Raw genomic sequence first — 25,346 nt, 5'->3', positions numbered from 1 at the left:
GGACCAGAGGTTGGGGACAGCTGCACTACGGGATCCCATCTACTGGATCCTGTCAATTTAAAGTGACCAATTGTGTGCACACTGGCGGGGAAAATCTGTTATGTCTCTTCTGTATATAAAAGTTGGGGTTGGGTGAGGGGTCTTTGGTAGACTCTTGCAACCTCATGCTGGGGTCACAGTAAAGAGCTGATTCAACTCCCAGTGTCCTGGCATCCTTTGAATCCATAGATCTAAATCCTTCCTTGTTTTTTTTTTTTAATTTCTTCTTCTCAAAGTATTTCAGGTTTCCATGGTGGATGCGTTCACTTGCTACCTGTAAGAAGGCCTGTCAATTTTACCCTACAGAGCGTTTGAAGAAGGGCAAAACATTTCGGCAGATTTTGCTGTGTTCTTTTAAATGCTTAAAACAGCGCTCTTTTTAATCTTGCCTGTTTTTCATCTGTGTATTTTTAAAATCTTGTTAATCAGACCATTCTGCTTTAGAGTTCTTGCAACCCGATGCTGCATGGTTAGCCTCCTTGGGTCTGAAGAGACAAGGTGAGATAAACATGTTTCAAACAAAAACAGACACACCCTTTATTACCAATCCCCCCTTTTCCCAATGGCCAGCTGCACAAATGGTGTCTTCCCACTGCCCAACTACATCTGACTGCGGGCAGCTCAAAATGTGCCAGCGTTTGAAGGTTTTTTGGTGACAGTGTCTCTCTCTCTGTCTCTCTCTCTGTCTCTCTCTCTCTCTGCCCCTCAACCATCCCAGTGGGTCTAATGTTTTTCTTTGCAAATTTGGATGAACAAAGTAAGTTTGTCCTAATTATTTGAGGTGACAGCCCCTTTGCCCCAAGCTGTCCCTCCAAGCTTGGCTGATGAAAAGCAAAGTGTTTGTGTATGTGTGTGTGTGTGTGTGGAATACCCAAGGAATTAAGATAAGGCAGCAATTATTAAGACAAATCTTTTGAAGGGCTATTTGAACTGCTAGTGTGCAGAGATAATCTGATTTTCCAAGGTGCTGCGAGGGAGGGAGGGAGGGAGGAGGGGAGGCAAAGAGTACCCAGGTGTATCGTCTTAGCCTTTGCAGGGGTATTTTACGGACCTCCAGACATTGTCTCCTCTCTGCCTCCCTTTCACTCTCCTTTTGTTCCAGACAGCTCTAGGGTGTAAATCAGTCTTCATTCCCACCGTGCTGACACCAAAGAGAGAACCCAAGACAAACAATGCAGAATGCCACCAATTAATCATCATCCGGCCCCTCTCTCCTGTCTTCTTCAGGGTTGTGTCTTTTTCCGTGGGCCTCTCAGGTTGCCAACTGATGGGGGGGGGACCCTAGCCTCCTCTTGTGTCTTTAACCACATCTTGAGTTGCAGAAGTCACCAATCAAAAGCGTTCCTGCCTTGGATATTAATAAGGCTGCTTGCTAATGCTTGTACATTGATGGAGTCACTGACTCCATCAAAAGTTATGGGAGTCAGTACCAATAAAGCCAGAAAACCTTGTTGCTGACACCATCTGGATTTTCGTCAATCATCATACTCTTACAGGCTCATCGCTATCCCAGATTTATCAGAGGTTGAGAAAGGCTGGAGTCGAGAAGGCACACGCAAAGACGGCAGAAAAATAAAACTCGTTGCAAAGAAATATCCCATTTCATTTACAGGTTGCTTTTATTTACAAATATACTGAAGTGTTCATCTCTCTTTCTCTTGCTTTTATAGAAAAAGCCCAAGGAAGAAGAGTCGCATCGCTTAGCTGCCAGTTGACGGCGGCAGAGGAAAATCAAAACCTCATGACGTGAAAATCGAAGAAACAAAACAAAAACCCAACAAGAACACTAATAAATAATTTAACAAGTGGCAAGTCATTAAATAAAAAGAAAATGTCCAATCTACAAACCTGACATAGGCGGTGAGAACCAACTGAGTTTGAAAGGGGGGGGGGGGAGAGTTAGGAGCTATGCTTCAAAGGAGAACTTTGCGGAGGGACGGGAGACCATCTTAAGAACCGTTATCTTTTCTTTACAAGTTAAACAAACTGGAACAGCTACAAAATACTACATTTTGGTAACATAAATACAGAGTATATAAATATACAATTAATACAGCCATATGCAGCTGAAGAAGTGGGGTGGGTGTTCCTTTCATTAAAAAAAAAAGAAACAGGAAGTCCATCCCAAAAGTAGCTGAAATCTTTCAATGGTTACTTGATTCAAACAACTGAAAAAAAAAATGCAGAAACCCAACAGGAGCTGCACACCCAGTAAAGCCAGGGAACCAATGGAGGCATTAAGCAAATGGTTAATTCTATTTCAGATAGCCCAAGGCCGGTTAAGAAAGTCTGATCCCTATTCTCCTGCACAAGTTTCTTTAAAACTAATAGCTTATTCCTGTACAGACCATGTCCAGACATTTCAACAGAGCTTTTCCCGGAGAGCTGGGCCCCATAGTCCTCCATATCACAACAATATAATTTGACCAATAGAACCAAAAATACAAGCTGGAGCTTTAGAACTTTAAAGGTAGACAGAACATTTTAGATTATTTAGGAAGGCCCTTCATGGCACTCATAATCAGTTGCCTAAAACGGCCATCATGCTTTGCTCTGCCACAGGGCCTCAGCAAAGCAATTCATGGAGATGCCTGAGATTTCAGTAAAACATCCTGTGACATTACCTGAAGCCAAAACAACGGTCTCCAAACATTTAAAAAAAGAGAAATTGTGTGCCTAGATTTTTGTTTAATCTCTTCATACAAATTTCTAGAGACCCAAAGACACTGTTTTGACCGTAGTACCTCTTTCCGCTTTTTATGTGTAGTCTAGAGGTACTTAACGATCACCACAATATGATATCCAAATCTCCATGATTGGACATTCTGCTCACGGGAACCAAAGACGTAGAGAGCAGAACACTCTACACAGCCCTGAAAGTTCCAAAAGGGATTTCTCTTGATAACAGTCCTCCTGACAGCTTCTTTGGTGCTTCCATTGAGCCTATCAGTTTGGAAAGCGCATGTGAGAATGTGCCTTCCACTCTAGGCTCCTGGGAGAAGGCATTGTCAATCATCATCATCAATCAAATGACCTCCCAGCAGGGCTGCATCACAAAGCAAGAGACAGAATAAGATGCAAAAACATTTCCCCACCCCAGAGAAAAGGGTTCATTTTAGCTGTCTCTCAATGGATCTTTCTGAAATTTGGAGAGATATGGGATTTGGGGAAATGTCATGTCACAGTGTCATAGGGTTCAGCTGTAAGTTGCATGAGACTCTTGCTTAAGGTGACCAGATGGTCCCACTTTTGGAGGGACATCTCGGGGAACCTGGCAAATTGTACTTATGTTGAAATTTAAAAAAAACATATATTGCAATACTATTTTTGTGTTCTAGGCGTTCTATGAAACTTTTTGTTGCTCCAAATAGAGCAACAAATTTTTAATCAAGAACCATTAATCAATGGTGTCCTGCTTTACCAATGTTAAAATCTGGTCACCTTACTCTTGCTTTGGGTACCAACATCCCATAATAGGGTTGCTGAATCTGGGCTGGGAAATGCCTGGAGACTCTGGGGGTAGAACTGGGAGTAGATGGGATTTGGTCTGGGGAGGAACCTCAATGGAGTATAATGCTATGGAGTCCACCACCACAAAGCAGACATTTTCTCCAGGGAAACTGATCTCTTTAGTCTGGAAATGAGCTATATTCCAGGGGGTCCTCAGGTCCCACCTGGGGACTGCCCCCTGTTCAATAATGCTCAACAAGAGACTACTAAAAACCCTGCTCAACTGATCTGATGCATGTCAAACTTTATGGGTAGCCCCCAACTGGGAGAGGAATTTCTTAATACAATAGCAATGCCCTGAACTTGGGCCTCTGTTTGACAGATGGATCATTCCAACATTGATAGGCCTGGCTGGGTGTCTTTTATGCATTTAACATTTGGCACCAAACTAACCCCGATCATGTACCAAAGTGGAAAGTATGAACTGTGCGGACTCAACCGATATGCTGTGTTTATGCTGCAGGTTGCAATTTAAATTATTTTACTGTCTTGTATCACTTTTAAAAAAAGAAATGTGATGTTTACGGGAGGACAAGGAGGTAGGAAGAAGAGTTATTTTTATACCCCGCTTTTCACTGTCGGAAGGAGTCTCAAAGCAGCTTACAATCACCTGAGACTAGCTGAAGGTCACCCAGTTGGTTATATGAGGAAGAGCAGAGAATCAAACCCAGCTCTCCATATTAGAAGCAGCTGCTTTTAACCAGTACACCAAACTCTCTACAACACTGAAATCTTGAATCCAGCCACCACAGTGCTTTATGAGTGATCTGATTTCTAAAATTACAGCTTTGGGTTGCCAGGTCCCCCTAGGACAACAGCAGTGGATGGGGAAGGGGGTAGGAGTTGACAGATTCAGGTTGAGAAACACCTGAAGATTTGGAGATGGAGCCTCGGGAACACAGGGACCTCAGTGGGGTAAGTGCCACAAAATCCAACCTCCAAAGCATCCATTTTCTCCAGGGGAACTGATCTCTGTAGTACAGAGATGAACTGTAATTCCAGGCGTTCCCAGACCCCACCTGGAGGTTGGCTTCCCAGTTATAGCCACATAAATACCTCTAATCTTAAAATTCATAAGGACTAGAAACTTTTTTTTTAAGCTGAAGTTCTCAGAAATCTAAATGCTCATTATATTTCCTATAGTCCAGTGAAATCACTCGGCTCTGGTAATAACTATTTTCTGGGTATACGTATCAACATTGGTTCTATAGACTTATTGAGTCATTACCATTTTGGTCTTCCAACATTAGAGTATTGGAGAACACGTGACCTCAAATTCTCCCTATAAGCATGGGAAGGTAACACACATTTTCTAACTTTAGTATGTGTGAATGAATGCCTTCACAAGTTTAGGTTTTAGATTGTGTACGTTGAAGCTAGAAAATATGCACATTCATACACTATGGTTGCCATGAGTATTGAGAGAATCACACACAACACAATTCAGTATCTTTCTAAATATTTCCTGAACCACATCAAAAACACACCCTTGAGTTGCCGGTGGCTGACATAATCTTAATGAGCAAAAGGGTTTTTTTTTTTTTTAAGATAATAGATTCTTTCATCCTGCTAGTGCCAAGTTGGATAACACTTTTAATTCCTTTCAGTGCTCTGTAGAAGTATAATCTCTACCTCTTTGGTTCTTTTACAGCATAAGAGAGAAGACATTAAGACTAAACAGTCATATATTTTTTCTCAAGCATACAGGGCTAACCAGCTGTCTTCTGGCTTAGGTGACATTATTTCCTTACCTGGAGGAACACAATTGAATGGCTAGAAGATGGTTTATTTGCACCAGAGAGAGGTTTATTTGGGACTGTACTGTGACCCTTAGTTTTCAAATTTCCACCTGGCCAATTATCCTTTGTGGCTTTCTGTAGCTATGCGATATATTTGTGAAGTGGTTGTGAGATGCTGTTCCTTCTTCTCCTCAGCCTTTCTTTCTTTCTTTTTTTGCTTTTCCTCAGCCAATGACTCCTCCCTTGGTAATACATGTATAAACCTAACAATCAAGAAAAGGTCAAAGGTCTACATTGGACTCTTTGACTGGAAGGTCCTAGGTTAAAACCACAATGATCGTGCTCCTGTGGTATAATGTCCACCACAAATAAGAATGGTGTTTTTCTTTGCCAAGATAATACAGGCACTCGGAAATGGTAACGTGAGCCTGGCTCTCCTGTTTGGAGTCCCCTCGGTGCTATGAGTAAAGAAAAGTACGTTTTCAGTTTATCAACCTGTTTCTGACATTCCATCTCATCTTTTCAACATTCTGCCTTACTTAGGGCAGGAGTGTCCGGTGATAGTTTTTCAGGAGTTTCCATAAAAATCTGTAATTTGGAGGAAGACAGAGTGAGGCCAAGTTCAGAAATGTAGCCTCCTTGTTCTGCCAGAGGCAATACCCTCAATGATGGGTGGAGGGATGGAGAATGTGGGAAAAAAACCACAAGAACATGTGTTGGGAAAGAACTGGAACCTTGCCTATCAAGGATTAACTTGGTCTATCAGTTCTGAGAGGCAAGGTTCCAGTTCTTCCCTAACACCAGGAGTGGCTAGCATGGGGCGAGGGGTACTCTGTGATCAATAGTGTATTTTTCACCTCACAAAATGACTCTCTCACAAGCAGTAAAACTCTGTAACGAAAACGGTGCCACCAAGTAGTTTGATTATAACATACACAAACTCACGTATAGATGAGGTAATACATGTAAAATTTGAAGAAAAGATGTCTAAAATATCAACTATATCTCTGTCAACTTGAAAACATCTTACCCCTTTTTCCTTTAGAAGCATAACTGTGGAGAAACTTGCTGCCACATCTTTAATTAAAATGTTGTACAGTTGCCAGGAGAACACAGATAAACTCCAGTGGATGACCAGATTTTGACTGATAGTCACCCTTCAAGCATCAGGAATAAGAAAAACTTTCTGGTCATTATGTGATAAGTTCAACAAGAGAGCAATGCATGAGCTCCACCCTATAAGTGTTATACTCACTGATAATTTTCTACTTTCCTTTGAAATATCTACAGATATTTCACTTGAGGAGAAATTTGCTTTAGGCAATTTTTTACACTGCTTCTGAAGAAGCTTCTGGATGGGATATTTCCACTAAAATTGTTCACACAATTGTTCACACAATGCACTATTCTCTTGTGGAATTCATGACCACATGGGAATGGCCAATAATTTAGAGAACTTTATTTAAAAAAAAAAGAAGATTGGAAAAATCTCATGGAAGACAAAGCTTTCCATGGATATTTAGTAATGACACTAATGACCCCAGGACTAATGACTAATGTCATTTCTATGGAAGCTCATGTCACAAGAAATTCCATAAGTCTTTAAGGTGTCACATGACTACTGTTTTTACTTTAATATGCAAACACCCCCCCCCCCTTTTGAAGAACATGGCTGTACTCAGACTTCACACACACAAAAACCTTCTGTTGTCTGTCATCACAGGAACAAGACCTGTAGGTCCTTGGTCTTATGACATCTTTCCCCTCCAACATCCTATTTATGTAGCTTGGGAAAAGAAGACTTATTGATTCCAAACAAACCATAGTTTGTCTTTTTCTTATGACAAACATTGGTTTGTTGCTATATCTGAATGTAGTCTGTACTCCCAAGACCAGAATCACTACAACTCTGATTGCTACATGTTCTTGCTATGACACCAAGCCAATCCTGGGAATTACCTGTGGCATTTGGTTGCCCATTGTTGGAGACCTAATAGACACGTAATTTTTAAACTCAGGATAGAAGTCATTAATTGATACCTTTTAAATAGCCAACAATGCTCACTGCTATTTTCTAATACCAATACTAATGAAGTGCTTTGATTAAGGAAGATTTATTTAACATTTGGACTTCCCCAAACATCTTTAGCTTTTCTTTAGAATAAGACTCTTGGTTTTGTCCCTCCTGTGATATAGATAATGAATAGTAGTTATTAATTTCAAGTTGTTACTAGTTTATGTAAATCTGGACTAAGTGAGACGCTGAGGGGGGTGACTCTCCTTTTAAATGGGTTGACAGGACTGAAGGAAAATTCTAGTACTTCCCATAAGCTCTTGCTTGTGGCTGCTACCTGAGTGATATTTGGGGCAGCCTTCTAGGGCCAGGAGGATAGACTTGTTTCTCAGACCAAACAGAAAAAGAACAAAAGCCATTTCTAATTAGTTCAGGTTATGACAATGGAGTTATTTCTGTCAGAGAAGCTGAAAGGAATGACTAACAGAGGACTGGCAGTCAAGGGTGAAGATCATTTGTGGAACTTAATTTACTTTAAGTTTGAACTTAATTTACTTTAAAAGTTAACATTTTATACTCATTCTCCATTACCTAAAGAAGTGATATGAAGGTTTGTGCCCTAGAAATACCTTTTGTTCAGTCCTTTTTGTAATTTTTTTTAAAGCTACTACTAATCTAAATGCATCTGTCCTTCTCATGCACTTTCCTGGGCCTTTAATTTTTAAAAAGAAGTTAACTATTATTTCATTACATTTTTTCTCGCTGCAAGTTGACTAGATTCTCCCCTCCCCCTCCCGTGTTCCATACAGTACAAGGGGGTATTAACTAATGGTCCAGGGTTTTATGGAAAGAAAAAGGTACCAAGAGGAAATGATTACTCAGGAATCACATTTACATCAAAATATCTCACAGTTCTGCGGGCCGTAGGTCCACAACAGAAGGTGAAAACATGCAGTAGAAATGTGGGGGAGAGGCTCTCTCCAGGTTTCCCAAACAATTTTGGTCACGTTGGCCAATCCAAAATATCACTTCCTGTGTATCTGGCAAAGCTCCAGTGGTGAAACACTCGGACAACTCAGGGATGATGGCAACGCAGAAACCAAAAGGGCGGCTGTCGACATCTGGGGCTGCATGGAATGGGTGGTTTCCTCCCTTCCCTGTATTTCTCTTTGGCCCGATGCCAGTGTAGTTCTGAGGGTGACAGGCACCTGTTTTGCAATGTTGGAGAAGATTATTTTAAGTCTTCCTTGACTGAATGCTCCTGCTGTCACAGTGCCGGAAGGAAGAGCAGAGGAAAATATGGCTGTCAGTGTCTGAGCTGGGACATGGGGGCAACGTCTGTTGTGAAGATCCGCTTCCTTTTCGTTTTGCTTTCTTTGAATTTCATGAGGCAAAATAGGAACTCTGCATAGAGTACAGCCTGTCAATAGGGTTCCCTACCCTAGCCTGCATGGAGTTTACTTCCGAGGAGGCCAGGAAACAGTCGCTCAAGCTAGTTAAAGAGGTATCGCTGTCGATGTCATGAAAAATGGAGTCGTTTCCTGTAGGGGAAAAAAAACCAAACAGGCAGGTTAATAGGTCAATCCACCCAGAGAAAGAGAGTCAGGGGTCTCTGACACAATAACGGCTAGACTACACAGGTAACAGAACCATGTGTAGCAACTGGATTCTTGAACTGTGCCACTTCAGATGCTGGGGGTGGTGATGGTCATCATTTGTGTCAACAAAATACCCTCCATGGATGTAGAACATTACTGCATTGGGGCTGGTCTAGAACCCTTCAGCCATTTCTTTTTCCTAATGGAAGGAACACATCCCCCTCCCCAAGAGAACCAGACTTTTTTCAGAAGATCTTGGATTTAACACATTAGCTGATGGGCACACAAAAGCCATATGATGCAGTAGCACAGGGGTAGTCAACCTGTGGTCCTCCAGATGTTCATGAGCTACAATTCCCATGAGCAAACACTGGCAGGGGCTCATGGGAATTGTAGTTCATGAACATCTGGAGGACCACAGGTTGACTATCCCTGCAGTAGCAGATATCTCACTGTTGTCATGTCAGAACAGATCCTAGATCAGGTCTGGGGTGCTTCCTATGTTCCTTAGAATCTGTAAAACCCCAGCGATTAAACACATCCCCACCTCCACCACACAATGTCATCGATTCTCTGTGAAAAACTAACATCTTGGGAAGAAAGTTTGTAATCTAGCCCAACTTTTCTCATCATTTTTACCGTTGAGAAACCGCAGAAGTTGCACAATTGTACAGAATAAGGTTGGGAAGCATAGCTGTGGACACGCCCACCCAGGGCCCCTCCCCTTCCCACCCCCCTCCAGGCCCATCATTGGCCATTTGTGGAGGGGAGATAAAAGGTCAACATGACCATATATGGTCATATCACATACAGATGTTTAACAATTTTTTTTTAAATATATAAAACTTTAACTCCTATGCATTCAGGAGATCCTTCCAGGGCCATCAAGAAACTTTGGGTTTTCATGAACCCCTGGTTGAAAAAACCTGATCTAGCCAGTTCTTCTCCTTTTTGTGTTACATTTTTGATGTGTAGATTTGATGTGCATTTGTAGGAGAATACATTCCAAAAACTGCTTTCTAGAATGGGGGCAGTTGAGTGGAGGACTGTACCATGTATCTGTCTGCAAATTTGGACTGGAAGCAAATATAAAAACATTGATCCTTAATTGCTAATTGCCTTTCTGAAGGAAAAAAAAAGGGAGGGCGAATAAATTAAGCAGGCTTGGTTTCTTAAACTTTATAACAGTTGTCCATGCAGCAATAACCCTGGAGCAGGGAGGGAAGCAGAGAGAAGAGGCATGGATGTTTGCCAAGGACTTGTTTGCACTGCAGCCTGTGACATTTAAGAAGGATAAAAACAACCCCCCCCCAAAAAAAAAGTGGGAGAGTTCCTTTTCTAACTGACATAAGTAAACAATCTGTGGAAAGTGGTTTGGCCAAGGAGAAGGGATTTCGCATTCCAACTCGGAAACTGCAACTCCTAGGAATTCCAACATCCGATCACGTCAATATAGGAGGCAATTTCTTGAAAGCAAGGCACATGAATGAAGGTTCTCCTGCAAAATAACTGAGCACCAAAGCAAGTCTTGGCTTTCCTTAAGATGCTCAGCTGGGCTCATGGCTGCATTTCTATCTAACTCACTCCCTGTTTGTATACATGACTCTTCCCTCCTTCATTTTAGCAGCATGACAGCCTTGTGAGGTACACTCAGCTGCGAGGGAGACTGAATGGACCAAGCTCTTCTAGGGAGCTTCGCAGCTGCACAGCGAATTGAATCTGGGCCTCCTTGTTTAGGGTTGCCAGCTCCAGGTTGGGAAACAACTGGAGATATTGAGGGGAAATCCTTAAGAGGGCAATGATTGCAGAGGAGAGGACTTCAGTGGGGCATATGATGTCAGAAACATCATAAAGTCCACCTTCCAGAGCAGCCCTTTTCCCGAGGTGAACTGATCTCCATCACCTGAAGTTGCTCTTATCCCAGGAGATCTCCAGCTAGCAACTGGAGGTTGGCAACCCTGATGTAGCCCTACTCCAGCAACTGAATTGCTGTTCCACACTGGATCCTTTCCAAGAGCTGGAACAGACAAGCAGAAGACATGGTGCATCTGCTGCTGGGCTGTACCATTTTGGATTGCAAGCAGGGGGGAATGAATGGGCATGAGGAGGTTTTCCTCCCTTTCATCTCATTCTTGTCCCGGAATTTTGCCCTGTATTGCATTCTCAACTCCTGCCAAATCCTACTTTAAGTAGGAGATTTTTAAAACAATGTTCTGGGATTGAATACAGTTTTCATTCCTTGGGACACCTGTTCCTTCTTCCTCTGTAATAGCAAAGTGCTGCTCACCTACAGTTGCCACTCTGGGTTGTTGCTGTTGTTTTTTTTGTTTGTTTGTTTTGGGTGGGGTGGAACCTTGGTAGGGCAGGGCTTTGGGAAGGAAGCAACCTCAGCAGGGTACAATGCCACAGAGAAGACTCTACCCTTCAAAGTCTTGCAGTGTGAGAAATGGAGTGTTTCAAACACATTGTGAAATATTGCACTGTGTACAACATATGTAAGGTAGGCTCCTGATGACATGAAGAAACGTGATTTGTTTGAAATGGGGTGCTGGAGGAGAATTTTAGTGATACCGTGGACTGCCACAAAGTCAAGTCAGTGGGTTCTAGATCAAATCAAGCCTGAATGCTCCCCCCCCCCCCAGAAGCTAAAATGGCTGAACTAAAGCTATCACACTTTGGTCACATGATGAGAAGACAAGAGTCAGTGGAAAAGACAACAATGCTAGGACAGATTCTTATCCTGGATGATTTAAGCTGATTCTGCATTGAACAGGGCTAGATGGCCTGAATGGCCCCTTCCAACTTTGGTTCTATGACCCAACGTGAGATGAATTGACTCAGTCAAAGGAGTCACAGATTTCAGTTTGCAATACCTAAGTAAGGCTGTTAATGATGGGATGTTTTGGAGGTCATTAAGTCTTGGGGTCACCATAAACCAAACTATTCTTGGGGGCTAAATTGCAATTTATGTTGGGATGGTCATTAGCATGCAACAGTGATTGGTGTCCGCTCACCAGTCACCACTTCCTTCCCCATTGCTGAGCCAACTCACAATCTATGATTCTAGGCACACTGCCTGTATCTGACCTGAGTGGCTCCTGAAGGGCTTGCAGGTGACACCCCCTGGGCCCCTTGGCTTGCCTTGCTGCTGCACTGTTCTGACCTCCCAGCCCTCCACTGGCCTGCTTCCGAAAACAAGGTATGCATGGTCAGAATGCGGCTTGTGGAATTCAGTCACAGATTGGCTAAGAGGGCTTTAATCTGGTCATAGTGATTTTCTGGCCACCGGTCTGCTGAGGGAAAACCAGAATTTTACCTACAGACAAATTATTGGAAGGGCACAAGAGACAAGAGCCATCAGTTTGCATGCTAAAGAATTCTATACACAATAAGATCCAAACTGCAGCAAATTTAGCTGTCTGCCTAATGCAATAGTATATATTGTCTGAGGTTACTCATCCCTGCGTCCTCCAAAGTCTAGGGCAGCATATACACTGCAAAGTTATTCTGGCTTGATATCAGTTTTAATCATTTTAGGGTCTCTCAGATCTGCCTGGCATATTGATTAATGTTGATTAATGTTCTCTAGCATTCTACCGTTCTACATTGTTGTTTATTGTTATCACTATAATGTTGTTATTGTTATCACCACATTATTACAAACTGAGTTACCTGTACCTCTGTGATGGAAACACACACCCAAAAATGAAATTCTTTAAACTATGCAAACTGGGACTGATTGACCCAGGACCTAAGTTTGTACATTCTCAGGCATCGGACTGAGCTTGGTGTCGTAACCCCCTCCAGCCTACTCAGCGATTCTGACTTGGAATCCTCTAGTGCAGGGATAGTCGACCTGTGGTCCTCCAGATGTTCATGGGCTACAATTCCCATGAACCACTGCCAGCAAACGCTGGCATGGGCTGGCAGGGGCTCATGGGAATTGTAGTCCATGAACATCTGGAGGACCACAGGTTGACTACCCCTCCTCTAGTGGAGGAGCCAAAGTCAATGAATGAGGAGTGCCGGAGGAACCAGGAAGGGCCCAGCATTGTGGAGTCACCTGCAGACGATGCCTTCTCAGGCCCAGAGGCAACTCTGCCAGAGCCCTGGAGATAGTCACTGGGTCTTTGCCACGCAAAACTCAAGCCTGGTTCTGTAGTCTCCAGGACCTTCTTCCAGAACCAGGCCAAAGTGGCACAAAAGAGGCAAAGTAGCACAAAGGAGGCACAAAGGAGGCTTCTACATGCAGCACTAGGGTAGAGGAGTGCACTGTGGTGAGATCTTGCAGGATCCTGGCTAGAGTCCAGAGCCCTCTCATGAACTGTCAGCAACACAGCTGGGCTCAATTACACCCCAGCCTAATAACAGGGTTGCAAGGTCACCACTGGCAGGAGGTTGGATTGTACTGTACTGTTCTACTCCTATCCTATCCTCTTCTAGTCTGGAGATTTAGGGATGAAGCTTGGGGGGCGGGGGCGGGGGCAGGGACCTCAGTGGGGTACAATGCCACAGAATCGAACCTCCAAAACATCAATTTTCCAGGGGGAACAGGTCTCTATAGCCTGGAGATGAGCTGTAATTCTGGGAAATACCCAGGTCTCACCTGGAGGCTGGCATACCTCCTACTTAAGCAAGGGTCTGGAAAGTCAGCCTTGTTGGATCAACTGATTTATAAGGTCACAGATCTTGCTTGCTAGATCTGGCTCCAGACCCTGTCTGCCCCTGAATTCCAGATCCAGCTCGGTGATCATCTGCCTCTTGGGGAAGAACAGCTGGAGGCCAGAACAGTTTATGAGCATGCCATGCAATATGGAACAGCTTGCGTGCTTGCTGTGCAACAAAGAAATCTGTGTTATGATGCTAACCTATACGACCTGCAGCCATGGTGCCACCATCATAGGGTCTGTCCGACTTCAGTATCAGCTAGATCCAGTGGAGGCATAGTTGTGCATCATAGCCTGTAAGTGAACCCGTAGGTTGCTGTTTTCCAGCCCTCTAAACCCAAGCTGCTTATTTTGCATGTTATCAAACACTCTGCTCTGCGTGGAATTTGGCTTTGGGTGTCTGTTTCTAACCACTGCCTCCCCACCCCCCACCACCACCTCCAAGTTGAGGAAGAAGTGAAGGGAACATGCTTGGCCCTTATTGCTTGCTTGTGGCCAGATCTACTCCTCTCAGGCCACAGGAAAGCCTGTGAGGGAACGATGCCTGTTCATTGTACTGCAGACTTCATTCAGTGGCTAGGAGAATGGAAGAAGAAGAAGTTGGTTCTTCTATGCCACTTTTCTCTCCCCGAAGGAGTCTCAAAGCGGCTTACAGTCGCCTTCCCTATCATCCCCACAACAGACACCCTGTGAGGGAGGTGAGGCTGAGAGAGCCCTGATATCACTGCTCGGTCAGAACAGTTATCAGTGCCGTGGCGAGCCCAAGGTCACCCAGCTGGCTGCATGTGGGGGAGTGCAGAATTGAACCTGGCATGCCAGATTAGAAGTCCGCACTGCTAACCACTGCACCAAACTGGAAGGCAGGAAGAGGCTTGTGTCTTACGAAAGTGACTGAACAGAAGGGATGGTTGCCAGCTCTGGGTTGAGGGATACCTGGAGACTTTGGAGGTGGAGCTAGGAATGGGAGAGACTTGGAGTCGGGAGGGGCCTCAGTGAAGTATAAGGCTGTAGCATTCACCCTCCAAAATAGCCAGGGGAGCTGATCTCTTTAGTCTGGAGATGAGCCAGGTCTCACCTGGTTCCTGGCTTCCCTAACAGAAGGCCATCTGCACCTTTTGCCTCATGTCTCTGGTTCTGCAGAATGCTAGAGTGTGTTTGTTTTAAAGCTGGGAGGGGCAACGAATGGTCTGAATGGACAACCCTTTTTAACGTTACTCTGTGAGCCTCTCCTGGCCTTGCTATTTGGGCTGGGCCCTGGAAACTTCCACTTCCTTCCCCGGAGTTCTAAAACAAGCCAATGAGAGTACAGAGATACATGGTAGTAGCTGAATAGTGTGTGGATCCTTTTCCTCCCACATTTGCTTTATGAACCAGCCCTTATAGGTCCAGAAGACTTCTCAGGATCTGCATGGGGGCAACCCTGGACAGAAGCCTTGGCGCTCTGACTTGGATGTGTCAACCACGGCTGGTTCCCAGTGAGTCTTACCATAGGGGTTCATGTGGTCACCTGGCATTTGTGGTGGGGTGAGACCTTGCTGGAAGGGGTCAGTGGCATAGTTGCTTTGATCCATCGCTACGATCTGCTGCTGCGGTGGTGCTAGCGGCGTGTAGGATGTCATCATCCCTTCCATTCGGTTGGACATTACTTCTGCAAAGAAAGACAGTGGACTTCATCCTGTTTCTTCAGTGAAACGGCTCAAGTTGCAATGCCTTCAAGCCCTGAGAAGTGGCCAAGATTCTCAGGGATGAGCCAAACTGGGAAGAGACGTTTTAAGGAATGTTTTCTTCAATCACAAATGGCAATTCACCCTTTGGCAGCTTTTGGGTGTGCGTGTTTGTGTGTAACTGACATGAAAGGAGACAACAGTGTGTGTATTTTAGGAAACATTGGCCAGGACAGGCCATCTTCACACTCACTAGGTGATCCCTGATTGGCTAGTATCACATTTGCATTTCCATCACTGATGTCATCAAGATAACGAAGTAATATCCAGGAGAAGACAGAAAAGAAGCCCTGAGCAGGAAGAAAATGGTGCAGAAGCAACAGGGGACAGGGAAAACCAATGGCCTTAAACATGACTGGGAGAAGGTGGATGTTTCTTCAATTAAGGGTTTTCTAAAAAGTAAACTTCAGCTGTTGAAAGAACTCATTTCCACCCTCAAATAGAAATGGGGGAATATTTGGCATAGCCTGTGTTATTTTGGAAAGAGTTTTTGCTCTCCAGATCTATCAGTCACAATTCTATCCCACCCTTTCTCCAAGGGCCACTGTTTTAACCCACCCTTTTCCCCCTTCAAAACATCACTGTAAGATTGGTTAAGAGACTCTAACTGGCCCACAATCACCCGGTCAATTTTATGGGTAAGAATAGGATTTGAACCTGGGTCTCCTGGGCTACTGGATAAGGCCCAGGGACCCCTTGGCAAAGCTTTCCTCCAAAACAATTTGCACCCATTGATTTCTGTTTGTTATGAGAATGGCGAATTAATTTAGTAACAATTTAAAAATGGAAAGGCCCATTTATTATTATTACCTTTCTAAATGTTATTTTTTTCTTTGTTGTTCTGCTCTGCAGAGTTCAGTGAGATCAGACTCAAAGGGGTCAGAATGGAAAGCTGCCTGATGGTGGTGCTGTGTGTAGGCTGGGTCAATATTTTATTGAATTATTATTGTTTTGTTATATTACTAAATGCATACCTCACCTTTCTCCTAAGATTCAAGGTTAGAGCTGGTGCTACAAGCCCTGTCCTATCAGGGAGCCTGTGAGCAAGCAAGAAGAAAATCACCCATCTTCTCGGGTCCTGTTTCCAAGTTGCCACGCCACAGGGCATCTTGGGAAATGTAGTCCCCAAGATGTCCCAAGGCATGACCCTTCAGCATAGTTTGAAGGCACTGCACCGCCATTGGGATTGGCACACAGCACAGTAAGTGGGGAAGGGAGAGGGGGAAAGAAGCAAAAATGAGTGGAAATCTTAATAAATAAGGGTTTTTTTTAAAACAAAGAATGTGTCGATATGCTCCTCACCAAAGACACAGTCTTAATATCCGCAGGGGGCAGGGAGGGAGTTCCAAGCCTGTGAGGCGATTGTCCGAAATGCAGATTTAGGAATGAGCAACTGCTAAAATTGTTGCTGCTGCTTGCAGCTTATTACCTATACAAAAGGTAACTGGAGCATGAGATAGCTGCACCATTGGCAAAATTCTCTCTCCCCTGGGAACTGAAGGTTGGATGTCGTGGAAGGGTAGGATCTCAACAGATGCACCAGAAAAGTTGCCAAGATCTTTTGGGGGAAGCTATAAAGTTTACACCAGTTTTAAACCATTTTGTCTAAAACCAGTGTAAGATTCTTGTATTTCAGGGGAGGCAATGAGGAGTGGAAAGTTGAGTAACCTCAGACAATATAATGTGGCCTTTCCCCTCTGTGAGTGGATGACTCCAGCCCTTTTCTGATCTACGCTGGAGTGGGAAACCATAATGGTTAAAAGGGTGTAAAACAATTTTGCGGTATTTCTAGCTTCTCGCCCTTGAAGCGTCGCAGCTACAGCCAATGGAACTATCTGTACCAGGAATTCTTTGCACACAATTCCTAGCTCTTAAAAATAATGTAAAGTTAGGAAAGAAACTGGATTTCCTCGTGCTACGGAAACATTCGGAACCCCTTGTGATCCTTCTGAGATTGTTCAAAAGGGCCTATTTATTTCTGCCAGGGTGGAATTAGGAGCTGCTAATTGTTTCCTTGAAATCAACTCCCACGATCCGGGCTCAAGACTCCAACATTAAGCAATGCCAGTCTGGTGACTGTTTCATCTGTCATACATATGCAGTGGTTTGTTGAATGTTCCCTTCCATGAAGGTTTTGCAAGCCATTCGGGGTGGAGAGTCATGTTTGTCCAGAGCTTGGTGCAACAATGTGCCAGCCCTGACTGGCGCCGATGGGTGCCAATACGGCAAAAACAGATAACACTAATCTGAGGCTAATGGTATCTGGAAAGAGGAATTGCAATGGGGAATGTGTCAGTGCCGTTCAGGAAAAGTGTGACTCGGAGGCGTAATCGGCTTGGGTTCCTTTTTCCTCTCCAAGTGTTGGGCCACAGCTGCCTTTTAATGGGGCCCACATATTGGACAGGTCAGCAAGTCCAGCACCACCCACTAACTCAAGGCCTTCATGGGGCTGTGGCTCATTGGCAGAGAGTCTGCTTGATATGCAGAAGGTCCCAGGTTCAATCCCTCGCATCTCCAGTTAAAAGGAGCAGGTAGGAGGTGTTGGGCAAGACCTCAGCCTGAGACCCTGGAGAGCGGCTGCCGGTCTGAGTAGACAATACTGACTTTGATGGACCAAGGGTCTGATTCAGTAGAAGGCGGTTTCATGAGTGCCTTTTGCAATGCAGAGAGAGGGCAATCAAGATAATTAAGGGTCATTTGCAAGGGGGGCGGGGACTGAGAGCTGGTCTAGCCTAACATTTAGGACATATTAATCAGAATCCTGCCTTTCCTGCAGATTCAGTCTGTGGCCTTAGGCAATCCTCAAACAATAATGTGAAACTTCCTTGTAAGGAGATAGAACAAGGTTTGAATCCAGGGGCACCTATAAGACCAACAATGTTCTATTCAAGGTATAAGCTTTCATGTGCCTGCACGCTTCATCAGATATGCGAGGCTGGCAAGAAGATGCTAATGTGTAGCATTTCCAAGACCTGAAAATGCCTTAAATTTCTAAGTATTATTAATAAACGGGGGGAAGGGGTGCTTCCCTACCAGCCAAGTCCCCACCGCCATTATTGACTCTGGCTAGGCTCTAGGTCTGACTAGGGGGTGAACTAGAGTGGGGGATAAAAGGGAAACCTGGGTGTTGTGGGGAAGGCTACAAACTCTGGTTCTTTGGAAATCCCATCTCCCTTTCAGCATACCTCCAGAAAAGGTGGTGAAATATTTTCCCTGCATGCTGGAATCCACTTCTGGGTTGGGAAATTCTTAGGGGTGGATTCTGGAGTGGGTGGGGCTTGGGGAGGGGCTGGACCTCCATGGGGTATCACCCTCCAAAGCAGCTATTCTCCCCAGGCAAACTAAGCTCTGTCGTTTGAAGGTCAGTTGCAATCCCAGGAGATCTCTAGACCTGGACATTGACCACCCTAGCTATAGTCCTGGACCAGCCATCTCATACAATTTCACTTCTCACTTTTCGTTGCCTATTTTGCACTGTAAAGTCTTTTCTTTTCACATTTAAATATTTTGTGGGTGCCCTGATCGTGATGGCCCAAGATAGCCCAGATTGTTCAGATCTCAGAAGTGAAATATGGTCAGCCCTGGTCAGTACTTGAATGGGTGACCACCAAGAAGTCCAGGATCATTACAAATGCTCCACCATTTTGTCATATTCTGCATGGTTTTGGCCATCTAGTCCAAAATGGTGTAATGGGCCAGAAAAACAGGACAACTTGGGCAGAACCCAACACCACCACCAGGAATCCCTAGGGTCCCATCCACGTCCCAATCGTTGCTTCACCTTGACCTAATCGCTGAGAATTCTGCTGTTCCTGCTGCTGCTGATGCCGTCGGGCCAATTTCTTCATCTAAGGAAGAGGGGAAAGCCAGAGTCAACAGGTGTACCTGGACTGAAACGCAACAAACACAACACTCCCTCTTGCCACACACCTACCTGGTGGTGCCTCTGTCTCTTCCTTCAGTGCTATGAACACTATGCTTTATGCTAAATACCTAATATACAAGGAAGAGTCATTTGCTCCCAGCCTTGCTGCAATTTAACTAGAGCCTTTTAACTGGAAATATCAGGAACTGGAGACCTCTGACTGGAAAACACGAGCTCTACAACTGAGCTATGGCACCTCTCCCGAAGTCCCATCATATCCCCACTCTTGTTCATCCTCTTAATTGTCATTCCTGACTGAGACAGAGGCTGCCTTCTGCATTTGTATGTGTCTGTCTTCAGCACTATCTGCTCATGTTCCGAGCTATCTGTAAAGCAGTTTGCATCTTGCAATCATAGATGCTATCTGGGTGGCCACAGGATCTTTCCCCACATCTTCTAAAGCTCATTGAAAGTGCATTATCCAACGTGTGTGGAATGGCTTGGGGGAAAAATGCACATCGTGTATATGATGGACTCTGCTGGTTTAGGTCCTCAGATTATGAGGGACCCCCCTCCAATACCTAAAGACACTAATCGATTTCAATTATAGAATAATACACTTTTTAATATAATGCTTTTTATAACGTCTTACATTGGACATAGCACAGTCTGGCCTGGCTGACTGATGTTACAAAATCGACTTCAGGTCCTGATTTCTGAGTGAGAGGTATAAAAATGTTGGTATTTCAGGTTTTGGGAGATATGTTGGAAGTATGTCTGTAGCCAATTTCTGGTTTCTGACTTGAATGGAAATGCCAAGAACATTAATAACTCCGTGTGTGAGACACAATTGTCTTCGTAGGAATTCTCATCCTCATCCGTATAAGCCAGCATTATCCTGTGGTTCTTTCTGGGTAGTTCCAGATGTCAGGGAGAATCCAAATGAGAGGCAGTAGAAGTGACTCATAGTTCCTACACTGAAATCCCATATTTTCTCTGCTGCTTCCCCCAGTCTTTATATAAACCTTGGACATCTCACCTTGAGGGAAAATGCATGAGGGACAGTTGGGGGGTTGCACAGGAAGTACCACAAAATGTAATAACAACGTACAAGTCACTCCCACTCCCGCTTTCTCCTTTGTGACTCAATTCCCTATCTCCTCCTTCCAATTAAAGCCAAATCCTATGAATGGAGGCAGATTTGTCAGTAGAAATTTCGCCCAGTGAAACCTGAAGTTCATTTCTGACCAAATGCCAGGAGAATTTGGAGAGCGGTCAAAAGTGTTTTGATAAGACTAACGAAACGATCAAGACAATCTCAATTTTAAATAAACACAACGAGGGTGCGTATATCTGCGCATGTGCCACACATCCCTGACTGGAGCCATTCTGACTACATTTTCGTGCTTGTGGCTTTTTTCTCTGCCATTTATTTATTTATTATTTATTTATTTATTATATTTATATATCGCCCTCCCCGGGGGCTCAAAGTCCTTACCTTTGCTCTTTGATTCTGAAACCACACCTGGACAACGCGAACACTGAGGCCTGTTTCAGCTGCTAGCGTCTCCCTAACCTGGAGGGTAAAGAATGCAAAATAAAGAAATAATTTTTTTTTAAACATTAAAAGATGTTAGGGGGCTTACATGGGATGTTGCTGAAATCCAATGAAGATTGCTAGAGTTGCTACTACTAAATCTGGAAGTTACGCCTCCCACCGATGTCAGTGTGATTCAGTGAATTAAAGAACAGCTTTTGGAATAAGATTGGGTAGGGTTGCTATAGTCCAGTTTCCGAAACCCAGGCGACCTAATCTGCATATTATGTGAATGGTTTGCTAGGGACGCAAATCAAACAGATTGAATGTTGCATTGTGTACCAGCTGGTTTGGGTTCGCTCTTGGCTGTATTCACAAAACAGCTGAGATAGGATCAGAGGATCCACCTTTTTATCTGATGGCTTGCTCCTGCCAGGGTTTGATCCTGCTTTCTTCTTAGACAACATCAAAAACTTATTAGGGAAGAGACGTCAATCACAGCTGCGACTTTCCTCGCTGGCGAGAACAATTGGGAGACAGGAGCTGGCTGGTTTCTCTGCAAAGAACTAGGCAGAAGGCTGCCTGTACGTTTTGCCTCCTGTTACTTGATCGACAACGATGAGAAGCTTTGTAAAAATGAGAGTAGGGAATTCTGGTCAGCTAGTAGCTGAAATGAACACTGGGGAGGGATATGCTCAAAATCCAGCCCAAACAGAAACTACTGGAAGCCCTAGAAATGCAATGCGGAGATAATATATTGCACAGGATAAGAAGGGGATTGTGTGATACTAGTTTTCAAGATGGAGGTGTCAAATCCATTTTGTTTTTCCATGCCCGTCTATAGACGGGCTGTTCCTACATGTTGTTGATGCAAATGTCTGTTGCATTTTGTTTCCGGTAGTGAAGCCATAAACATTTACTAGCTGAAGTAGCAGAGGGGCATGGAAGGGTTTTTGTTTTTGCATTTTATTTTTTGGGCCAAAAAAGGTTAAAAAAAATGATTGCAGTCCAACTCCAGCCAAGGAAAACAAAGTTGTTGTTTGTCCAGAGCTAAAATCTAGGGAGTAACAGTAAGTTTGTGGAAAGATTCAGGTGGGTAGCTGCTTTGGTCTAAAGCAGCAGAACAAAGTTTGAGTCCAGTGGCACCTTGGACCCCAGTACAGTTTTATTCATGGGATGAGCTTTCGTGTGCATGCACAGTTTGTCATAGCTTACAATTTGAATAAAGCTTTGTTGGTCTCAAAGGTGCCTTGGACTCACTTTGTTCAGTAGGTTTGTGACTGCTGGGTGCTAAGTGGGAAGCAGCCCAAGGAGAAAGGGAAGGAAGGGAAGAAGTACAGAAAAGGAAAGAAACCTGTGACAGAAGATGAAGGGAAATCAGGCTTGATTGGGGGTGAACGGCGTTCAGTTCCCTTTTCAGGCACAAAGCTAACTTGAACAAGATCTGGTATCTTTCAGCCTATCTTATGCTTGTAAGAACAGTGCTGTCCCTGAATTGTCAGAATTCCAATATAAGAATGAAAATAAGAGTAATAATGTATATATTACTTTCCGTGTTCAAAGTAAGAGCTCTGTATTGTTTGTTTGCTTATTTACCCTCCTCCCATACAACTCAGGTAGGCTAATGTGATTTGCTCCCTGTTTCAAATGTGAGAAGGGAACTGAAAGACCAGGAAACAGACAGAGTGAGAGGCATCCCAGGCCATTAATCTGTATGCTGTATGCCAGATACTGAAGACACATCAGGGGCTGGAACTACTGGACCAGGGGTAGTCAAACTGCGGCCCTCCAGATGTCCATGGACTACAATTCCCAGGAGCCCCCTGCCAGCATTTGCTGGCAGGGGGCTCCTGGGAATTGTAGTCCATGGACATCTGGAGGGCTGCAGTTTGACTACCCCTGTACTGGACTATGACCACACAGTCTGGGATACCCACCACAGCCACTTGACTCCAGCTGGGAAAGCCTTTGACAATTCCATATGCACAATTCATGCCAAGTTGGACCAGATAGGGCTGCTCTGATTGGAAGAATCTCATGGGGATCTTCAACAAAGTTTTGTTTCCAGAGGAGCAGCCGGAGAGCCAATTCAGCCATTAATTTTCCAGGGGTAGTATCTGGACTCCCCTATTCTGTCATTCAGAGTGACATGAGCTGCAATTTCTTCTCAATCCCCCCAGTTTGGATCATGACTCTGGCATGCAGGGAGAGGGGGGCTTAGCCCAACTTGGGAAGCACTGTTTGAACTCCCTTGGGACAGACACAGCCCCACCGGGGTAACTACCAGCTCGGGACCATTTCAGGTCAGGAAAACAAAGCAAGGGGAGGAGGCGGAAGCATCTTCGTTGCACCTTGTGGCCCCAGTGTCCAATCCAAACTGGGAATTGCAAGCTTGGGAACCGAGGAGAGCCCACAGCTCACCCTGGCCTGAGTGGCAGAGTGGGGAAGGCAGACACGATTCACGGAAAGCATAGCGTGCAGTCTGGTCCTCCTGGGCTGAGGGCCTTGAAGTGAAGATCCCAGAGACCAAAGCTGAGATTGTCTATATGCAAATATGCTTTTATTGCTCGGTCTCACGGAAGTCTTAACGACACAAAGGACTCATGACAAGCATTTGAGTAACAAGGGGGATTTTCCACTGAGCAGCATACCTTCCTACATGGCTTGGAAGAAACTTCAAAGGAGGCTTTGAAAGCTCTTCTCTGTTGTGTTGTCAGTATCGTCCGCGGCCGCTTTGGTCTCCTCGGATCCTTCCCGTCGTCTCCGCCCTTCCCTGGATTTGCTTGCCCTTTGGTGGGTTTGACGTCTCCATCCTCATCGTCACTTTTCACTGTAGATCAATTTGTAAAGAACAACCCAATAACAACACCCGTATGACAATTCCATCCCACCATCCCTGCACTAAGTACCGTGTGTGTGTGTGTGTGTGTGTGTGTGTGTGTGGGTGGGTGGGGAGGGACGCAACACAATTCAGATTTTGAGTTTAAAAGCTCCAAATCTACTCCAAGAAAAGCTGACTTACCCAAGCTGTCTATATTACACCAATATTTCCTCCTACTTTGCATAATATAATCAGCTTCTGCAGTCACAGGGAGGGGCAAAGAGCTAGGCATAATGCTGAAACCCTCTGACCTTGATCAAGTTTCTTCTGCAACCCATCTAGTTCCTGAGAATTTATTAAGTGTTGCCCACACACTTTGGAAATTAGTTTCATACACTGCGGGGTTAGAAAGCTGCAGGGTTTTGTTTTGTTTTTTTTAAGGAAGGTGAGATTTCTAGGGAGCTCACTTATGATATTAATGGTGCAATCCTAAACGGGATTCCTGGTTTCTAGGCTTGGATGGCTAGAAGGCTGTAAAACTGCGTAGGATTTCACTGTGGTTTCTCTCCCAATCCTTGGCTCTTCTTGCCCCTGGCTTTGGTAGACCTCCAGGGCAGTGACCCGCAGGGGTAGTCAAACTGCAGCCCTCCAGATGTCCATGGACTACAATTCCCAAGAGCCCCCTGCCAGCAAATGCTGGCAGGGGGCTCCTGGGAATTGTAGTCCATGGACATCTGGAGGGCCGCAGTTTGACTACCCCTGCTCTAGTGGCTTTCCATGTGAATTTGTGGAATTAACCCTCTCCATCGGAATAGCAGCAATGGGTGCGGTGTCTCAGGTTGCTATGCGGACACCCCAAAAGGCTGCATACCTTCGTTTGCTGGTCAGTAAATTGCAATCAGCCCCCCCCCACACACACACACATGCCCCTCCTTCTGGACCCACCTGAATCAGAGTCATCCGGACTGACAGAGCTCAGCAGGTCTTTCTCCTTCTCGTAATCGCTTTTGCAGAGCAGCTGCCCTTCCTTCAGGACGAATTCGTCTCCTTTCCTCAGCTGCCGTTCGCAGACGCAGCAGCAGAAGCAGCTCAGGTGATAGACGCACTCCAGAGCCCTCATCACAAACTCTGTTGGGGCGATCTTCTCCATGCAACCGCTGCATTTTGCAGCAAACAGCCTGTTGGAAGGAGAAGAGAGGGAGAGAAAGGGTTAGAGAGGACACGGCAGAGGTCCTGATGGAGAACCCTGCTGGGCCAAGCCAAAGGACGACCCAGTCTGGCCTCCTGTTTCCTGCAGTGACCAATAGGGTTGCCAGCTCTGGGCTGGGAAATACCTGGAGATTTGTGGGGTGAAGGTAGGGTTGAGGAGGGGAGGAGGTGCCCTTAATGGGGTATAATGCTACCCTCCAAAGCAGCCATTTTCCCCAGAGGTGCCTGGTTGCTCTTGGTTGCCTGGAGATAAATTTTAATAGTGCAAAATCTACAGATGCTGCCTGAAGGTTGGCAACCCTAACAACTAATCAGATGCCTGCACAAAGGTACGCTACCTCTGAATGTGGGGGTTCCATTTAGCCTTCCAGCTAATGTGATTGATCACTATTATTTGTGGAGGGACATCAAAAAAGATGTAGACCATCCTAATGAGCTTCTGGCTTAGGCAAGAGTCATCCCGGTGGGGAGAAGTGCAACCAGCAACCAAAGTCCCTTATAACTGCCCAGCCCATCCGTGACAGGCAGGCAACTAAGCCAAGAATTGTCTTTAGGACATGATTGTTCTACTGCGACCTCCACAAAGCTCTGAATGCCTTACTGAATAGTTAAACCCCCTCCCC

The 25,346-nt window shown here is 44.8% G+C and overlaps 1 protein-coding gene across 4 annotated transcripts in view; it reads right to left on the bottom strand.

Moving 5' to 3' along the window:
* Nucleotides 1-1,634: 1,634 nt before the first annotated feature.
* LMX1B (LIM homeobox transcription factor 1 beta) overlaps nucleotides 1,635-25,346 on the bottom strand; it is a 177,495-nt gene continuing 153,783 nt past the window's right edge. For 2 of the 4 annotated variants that reach the window (XM_077305056.1, XM_077305058.1), the window contains exons 3-8: nucleotides 24,460-24,692; nucleotides 23,345-23,523; nucleotides 20,655-20,732; nucleotides 19,073-19,139; nucleotides 15,054-15,215; nucleotides 1,635-8,843 (exon numbers count right to left, since the gene is read on the bottom strand). In XM_077305056.1, the coding sequence (XP_077161171.1) occupies nucleotides 8,686-8,843; nucleotides 15,054-15,215; nucleotides 19,073-19,139; nucleotides 20,655-20,732; nucleotides 23,345-23,523; nucleotides 24,460-24,692 (877 nt within the window). In that variant the 3' untranslated portion in view covers nucleotides 1,635-8,685. The remainder of the gene's footprint in view (nucleotides 8,844-15,053; nucleotides 15,216-19,072; nucleotides 19,140-20,654; nucleotides 20,733-23,344; nucleotides 23,524-24,459; nucleotides 24,693-25,346) is intronic. The other 2 variants (XR_013225759.1, XM_077305057.1) reach the window with 2 other exon arrangements.

This window comes from Paroedura picta, chromosome 12 (genome assembly GCF_049243985.1).
Source record: "Paroedura picta isolate Pp20150507F chromosome 12, Ppicta_v3.0, whole genome shotgun sequence".
NCBI classification, from domain to species: Eukaryota; Metazoa; Chordata; class Lepidosauria; order Squamata; family Gekkonidae; genus Paroedura; species Paroedura picta.
This window is presented reverse-complemented; position numbering and strand designations above follow the sequence as displayed.